The sequence below is a fragment of the Pygoscelis adeliae genome, unplaced genomic scaffold, assembly GCF_000699105.1.
Source record: "Pygoscelis adeliae isolate BGI_AS28 unplaced genomic scaffold, ASM69910v1 Scaffold95, whole genome shotgun sequence".
NCBI lineage: Eukaryota > Metazoa > Chordata > Aves > Sphenisciformes > Spheniscidae > Pygoscelis > Pygoscelis adeliae.
The window spans coordinates 1,724,368-1,732,203 of NW_008824869.1; the positions used below are offsets into that span (position 1 = coordinate 1,724,368).

General features: G+C 37.1%; 1 protein-coding gene across 1 annotated transcript in view; it reads right to left on the minus strand.

Moving 5' to 3' along the window:
- RECK (reversion-inducing-cysteine-rich protein with kazal motifs) overlaps nt 1-7,836 on the minus strand; it is a 73,704-nt gene that overhangs the window by 3,119 nt on the left and 62,749 nt on the right. Inside the window, exons 17-19 of the mRNA XM_009324495.1 lie at nt 7,524-7,716; nt 4,982-5,192; nt 3,579-3,652 (exon numbers count right to left, since the gene is read on the minus strand). Of these exons, the coding sequence (XP_009322770.1) occupies nt 3,579-3,652; nt 4,982-5,192; nt 7,524-7,716 (478 nt within the window). The remainder of the gene's footprint in view (nt 1-3,578; nt 3,653-4,981; nt 5,193-7,523; nt 7,717-7,836) is intronic.

The following is a 7,836-nucleotide window of genomic DNA, read 5'->3' on the forward strand; positions in this document are numbered from 1 at the left end:
GTGCTTACACTAGTCAAGGACTTTTCAGCTTCCCATGCCCTGCCAGCGAGGAGCTGGGAGGGGGCACAGCCAGGACAGCTGACCCAAACTGGCCACAGGGACATTCCATACCATGGTGACATCATGCTCAGTACATAAACTGGGGGGAGTTGGCCGGGGGGCAGTGACCACTGCTTGGGGACTGGCTGGGCATCAGTTGGTGGGTGGTGAGCAACTGCATTGTGCATCACTTATTTTGTGTATTCTTTTATCATTATTTTCCCTTCCTTTTTTGTCCTATTAAACTGTCTTTATCTCAGTCCACTAATTTTTCTTTTTTTTTTCCTGATTCTCTCCCCTATCCCACTGGGGCGGGGTGAGCAAATGGCTGTGTGGTGTTTAGCTGCCTGCTGGGCTAAACCACAACATCCACCTTCATGGTTAGTGTGTATATGTATCATGTACCTCAAAATAATGTAAATGGTTATTTGTTACAGCAGCTTGTACTCCCGTGCTGAGAAACAAGAGGCAGAGCAGCCCTACCAGCTGGCACTCCTTTACCATCACAGAACCTGTTCCAAGAGCCACCAGCAATGAAGAGCTATGGCTTTGTGAAGACAGATATATGTCTGTATATATGGGAACACGTGACATTTCAAGATGACTACGTAACTACCAGGTAAATCTATTTTTCTCTTAAAATTCTTATCTCTGTTCTGCTGTCTGTATCTGACAAAAAATAATTTGATTGTAGATGCTCAAGTCTATTTAAGGACTGCCACGCCTTAAAGGTTTTTCACCTTTTTTCCAGGTCACTTCTGGATGTGTTGAACAGTATAAACACCAACACAAATACTTCACTTGTGACTTCTGGTCATTCTGTTGCGTTCTGTTTTCTAGCTTTAGCTGCAAGAGATCCATCCATCCTTATCCTACTGTAGCTTCGTTTCTTTTAAGACCACTGGTACAGGACCTTAACAAATGGAAATCTGGGAAATTCAAGTAGACTACATGAATCAAATTCGCAAGGTGTCACTCAACACTTCTTTTACCAGATCTTTGAGGGATTTCCTTGCCATAGCCCCATTTAAAATGTAGTCTGACACGCTGTCTGATCAGCAAACCCTGTTCTAACAGTCTTAAAACAGAAGCACATGGATACTTGAAGGATGACCAATAGTGTCAAACTTGGATTTTAACGTCTTAGATTAGAAATCTAGTAGATTAGATTAGAATCTTAGCAGATGTCTAATGTTTCTTTGCTCTGCATAGATGCTGACTTTTGTTTCCTGCTATCTTTACAAAAAAGGCCAGAGGGGTGGGGGAAGAAAAAAAAAGTCAGATTTATAGAACTCTTCAGTAATTGAAGAAGTTTTTTCTCATATGAACCACCTGTCTGAACGAAAATAGGCATACACTACTACTCCTTGCCCTCTTGGGTTGGTTAAAGTGTATACTAGCATTTCTAGCCATGGTTCCATCTATCTGAGACTTCACCATCTCCAGTACAATGGATGTATACACTATATGTGTACGTACAGTGTCAAAAGCAAGAGCTGCACACCAATCCTATAGCTTTATTGATGGAATCAGAGGAGATCAATGTTATTAACAATAATTTCATGTAGATGACAAAAGTATCAAATCTACTCAAACACAGAGGTGGGCATCTTCTATTATATTATTAGGAGATATTAACTGGCCTCTGACTCACACTGGAGTAACAAAGGCACAGAGCTTCTAACTCGCTATGCTCAGGGTAGTGTCACACCATGCACAGTCTCCAGGTGGCTGTGACCAGTTAGAGATCATCTCTGGGGGCTTATTGGATGACTCCTGATTGAAGTTTCTGAAGGAGAGAGCTTCAGTCAAACTTCTGTAATTTCTAGTATGTGCTAAGAGAATGCTGACTTGAATGTTTGAGAGATCGCATATTTTAAATGTAAAGAGATATATATGTATTTATATATATGAGTTCTGAAAACGTGAAGACTGTGTATTGTGGCGTTAGGTGAGCAAGAGAAGAGAAAGTCAGCAACACTGTGTTGACAAAGGGAAGAAAAAAAGAGAGGGGAAAAAAGAAGAAAAAAAGCAACTACTAAGTACCCTAATCCAGGTATTAGGGTAGTTAGTAGGTGAGAGGAGAGTAGTTATCACCAACTACTTGAATAACTACTTGAGTAAGTCCAATAAATTTCTTCTAACTAAAAATAAAAATTCTTCTTCTCAGCCACATGTTGTAATGTATGAATTGAGAAGCTGCAGTGGTCACCGTGTCCCTGGTCCCATTACAGATGACAACTGGAAGACTTTCCAGGATGCAGTCATGACCTAACAGACACCGTTACTCAGCAAAATTGGTCAATGCGCGCACACACACACACACAAAATCTCTGAGAGGAAATCAGTAGAACATCAATCAGCAGCACATCCTTGAGATGATGGCCAACCACGCACTGGGCTGCAACAGCAAGAACAAAGCCAGCAAAAGTCATCGTCCTCCTTTATTTACGTCCCCTCCCCGCCCTGGCCACATTGACGAACTGGAGAGAGTCCAGCGGCATTCAGCTTGTGGAATCTCCACTCCTGGAGGTTTTAAAAACTCAGCTGGCCAAGCTGGTCTAACCAGAGTTAACCTTGCTTTGAGCAGGGGGTTGTACTAGACCCCTCCAGGGGTCCTGTTCAAGCTAAATTTTTATGTGCTTTTACAATAATAGCTAATTCTCTCTACTTCTAAACATATAAATGGGTTAATGTAATTTTATACTGTTTTGGGGAAATTATCTTTCTTCTTGATATTTAAAAAAATAAAAATCATGTGCAGATGCAAACATGAATTGTTTTGCTTCACTAGGCATGATTGTCATATTACTCTATTTTGTTGTGATGTCGTGCCAAAAATCAAGCGTTCTGCTCTGTTTCATATACTGAAGCATAAAAGCAGGGGTCAATAAAGTACAAATCCCTTTTATACACCACACGGGGAGTCCGGGCCTAGTATGTTGTGTTCAGTGATAGACAATCAACATCAGAAGATCCATCTTACACTGGAGGTTTCCAAAGAGCAGCAATGAAGGATGCTGCTGTCTAACTTAGAGATGTTAAATTAAAACCCAACATTTTAGCTGATGAGCAACAAAATCAGTGATCACTATCTAGATAACCCAAAGAGTGTAAAACAATCCAATTTAAACATAAGACAATGTCAGAACTAAGTTACCTACATTAGGAAAGTGAGCTAGCAGAATAATCTTAACAAAACGGCCATAAATAACCAATGTGCACTGTATTACTACCATGAGATATATGCGGTTCCCGTATCATTTGTCTTTACTATTACAAGTAATTTAAACTGCAAAGCTGAATGTTCTTGTTTGTGCCTACTCTAATTCTGTTTTGCTTTGCATTGTAATTCAATTTCTATACCTGGTATTAAGAAATAAAGGAAAGTATAAACAGTATAAAGAAAAAAAATCAAATCACACACTATCTACTGAAAAATAATTGGCTTTATAATGTGTTAACTTTTCAGGAGAGAGTATACAGTGACTTGACTTTTCCATGTACCATTTAACATAAGGCATGATTAAACTGTTTACCCTCGCAAAAGTATCCAGCTTGTCTTTGTCATATAAGATTCTCAGCATTCCAGCACATAGCGGACAGCAGGCTCCTATGTGAATAAAATAATCTCAGAAATAAAAGCAAATAGTCTTTTCACTTTTAAGTAAGCGGAGGTCAAAAGTTGAATGTTAGCTGAGAATGAAAATAGCAAAACTACCAAAGCAAAGTAAATCTTTCAATTTGATAGCAGAATTGCACAATTTCTAAGACTTTTTAATGTTGAAAACATTTATAATGCAAAAGCAGTCACCTTTCAACACACATTTACTATCAACATGAAGCAACAAGATGAATTTTCATTTGTTTCAAGATAATATTTTATATTAAGCTAAAAACCACAGGCACTTTGTGTACTACAAGCCAAGGTTTTGTATCGATGCGTGCATATGACACTACAGAAATGATGAATTTCAAGACCTGAAATAGCTAGGACATGACAGAAGCAGTTGTGCACACTGCAAACATTAATTTACGCAGTTATACCGTGTTGGAGCTTAGATTCTTTATACAATAAGGGGGGGAAAAAGGACTTGTCTGACAGATTCGTGTTTAACACAGAAGCATGTCATATTTCTCCTACTGTTTTTCTCAGAAAGCAAAGGGCTAATATTTCAACTTTCTACCCATTATTGTATATTTAATTCACCCCTCCAACTTATATATAATTCACATTCACAGAGTGACTTTTACAATATTAAATGTAATACCAAAGCACAAAGACCCTTTTCCAAACCAGTGAATGAGAAAAATGCATAAAACTGTTTCTTTTTAAAAACTGAGCTTTCCTTGCTCTGTGTATTACCTGTGATTAGTTACTGACTGTTTCATAAAGAAAGTATTTGTGAAAACAATAAAAAAACAGTCCAAAAGAGCACAACAGCAAAACTACTCCTACTGTCTTCCTCTTTCACAGTACTGTAAATACATATGGTATCTTACTCCATCTTCTAATTAAATATAATCTTTGTTCTTCTGGGAACTCTACTTTGACGACAGTTTGGCATTCCAGTGTGGTATCTGTGCTGCCACTTCCGAAAAATTACTCGTCCGATTCCCAGTGACATTCTACCCTAGACACCACAGACCTCATTCGTTTCTCCCAAACCAGTCCTATGGGGACAGCTGCAAGTTTCTAAAGACTGAAGGAGCGTGATGCCTAAAGCCAAGGCCTTTCCACTTCAGAATTACTCGGCTGAGTCCTGATACTGGCTTGTTCTAGCCCTAAGTAAAGATCTCTGCTTCATCCTTTCCCTTAGATGTCTCAAAGACCTTATGGAAGACAATATTTTAAAGCGTAAGTTTTGTTCCAAATATACACCTCTTTATACACATAGCCTGGAGACTCTCTGCAGTAAACTTCAACAACGAGTTGACATACCTGGTGCAATAACCGGTTTGCAGCCAGTAGCAGAAAGCTGGGGACATTTAACAAAGGCACACTCTATATGAAAACCGTAGTCTGAGAGAACACCTACAGCCTGACACTGTCCGTAATAGTCAACAGCCACACGGTCGGAATAGGCAGCACAGACGCTGCTGTAGGTTTCCCCGTTATGTCCACATACAGGTTCCACTGATTTGCAAAATGGCTGAAACACATAGAAATGTTTCAAAGATCAACAATTTATTCATGCTACAGACAAAACTTCAGAGTAGTTTTAACATTAGGAAAACCAAAGTTAATGGGAATTCATTGCTAATACTGTCAAACATTCAAAAAAGTAGGAAATCTAGAATAAATAACCTGCCAGTTTATGAATGGGTAATAAATGCAAAGAACAAGCACTTAAAGAAGGTGACAGAAAAATGTAAGTTGGAATCTGAGAAATGTACAAGACGACATGTTTTGGGAAACAACAATTTTTGTTCTGTGCTAATGCTTAAATAAAATGACCATGTCATTTAAATTAACTTACATATTAAATTAATTCATTTAAGATTATTGCATTTTTATCATGTAATAAAGTATTTAATAAAATTAATTCATTAAGAAAACATTTGCTATTGATTTATTTATTGATTAATATTTTAATGACTTACTAGTAATTTATTTATTCATTCATCTCTGTGTGTTTTGGTGTTCTTAAAATTTAGCGTGTGTACGCATGTTGAGTCACTATCCATGGAGGTGTTTAAAAGACATGGCACTTAAGGACATGGTTTAGTGGTGGACTTGGCAGGGTGAGGTTTACAGTTGGACTCGATGATCTTAAAGGTCTTTTCCAACCTAAATGATTCTATGATTCTATGTATTTCTAACACATTATTTGAGAAGCTAAATGTATACATTCACTTCAGAAGAATAAAATCCATTACTAGACACCTCTGTCAAAAATATATTTATTGTTGAGACCTTTACATCTATAAAAATACATTTATTGTGTCCATCTTCTCTCAGAAAAACATGTCTAGTATGTCATTTAATTCAAACACATGTAAGAATCAAAGAAAATTGTAATATAGTTTCTTCCTATCCTGCCTGTGCACGTATATTAGTCCAACACATTCAAGAGGTCAAATGCCAATAAACTTAAGCTTCTGAACATGGACAGAAGCAAATGGAATTGCTGACTCTTTGCAGACAAGGTATGACTAATACTTTTGTCCAAAGTCTTGTGAAATGACACAACTCATTCCGTAATTTCTTGCTGAGGTCCAAATATTTTATTAAACTAACTAATATTTCAAGTCACCATAGCTATATGATCACTGTATATCCTCTAAAATAGCAAGACAATTACAGTTTATATGTTACACACCTAAGCTAACAACAAAACAGATAAAGGACAAGTAAATGTGAGCACCCCAAATAGTTTCGTATCTTGCAGTCATCCTCCCTATAAAAGGAAGAGTGAAAACTTAAAGCTACCAGTGTCAAAGACTTCGCGAACCTGGATACAACCAGACATACAACTGCTGGAGAAAAAAAACAGCCATGTAATATTCCTTTGATCCTTACTGTTCAAGAGCTGAACATTCTCTGAGTATCTCATGAGATATCTGATGTGCAATGAGAAGAATTAGCTGTACTTAATGAGGTTGCTCAAAAAGGGCAAGAAAAAGAAGGTATAAAGACAGAAAGGCAGAAATTGAAAGTGGATTAAAAGAGCAAAAGCATTTATAATACAGAAAAATCCTCAAAAAATGTTCTGTACTTCCAAGAATATCCATCAGTTGCAACCAAAAGGAGGTCTCAAATTAATCTTCATCATTTGAGAAAAACCTGGAGATGAATGGCCTACCAACAGTAAAGCCAGCAACTTTGAAAAGAGTAGCTCTTGACTTCTCTTGTAAAGCGATAGGAATAGCTTGTCTACCAACAATCTAGGGAGCAGTGGGATGGAAGAACTAAACCTAATCCTAATCCTTCTCAGAGATTAATATGAAGACTAATCCAGTCCAGACTAACTAAAGAAAATATTACAGACTGCCTAGTCTCCAACAAAATTTAGGTGTAAATAGATCCTGAACAACGAAGTTGGTAAACCTGGAGCAACCTCACACAAAACGCTAAAGATTTTCTATGACCGGGCATTAATATTTATTTAAAACAAGTTCAAATTGGTGAAAACTAGCATTTAACTAACCAAGGAACTGCACTGATTACTGCAAACATACCGCAGTGCAAGCTTTAATAGTGAAAAACATAGGAGGGCTTAATATAAATATCAGAGTATTATCCCCAAGAAAGAATAAGTAAAGTTTTTGATTGGTTTTGAGACAACCGTTAACTAAAGCAGAGAAACACTTGACAAAATTCTGAATATAATTTTGTGTATTTTTTATACTAGTGAAAATTACATTTTTAAAGGATTACTTTCAATGAAAACATTTCGTAAGCTATAAAAACCACAATATTGCAAAGTTGAACATTAAAGAACAAAGAAGATTTGATATTTATTGCTAGAACCACTTCCTACCTGGCATGGTCCTCGGTATGCTAAACTTTTTCCTTTTTGGTACAAAGTACACAAGTTACTGTATTCCACATTGTCTGTGTCACAAACAGGATCCCGTGTCTGGTCACAATTTAACTGCCTTGGCACACATTCATGCTGGCTACATTCGAACTTTCCAAAACTAGTCAAGCAAACTTGTTTCTTTGGTATGCACCTGCATAAAGTAATAATAATTTCATATCATGTCATAGGATTTTTTTTTTAAGTCTCAAAATATTCAGGGAAAATATTTTCAGTGAAATCTTTTCCAGTGCTTTAGAGCTAACTATGGTTC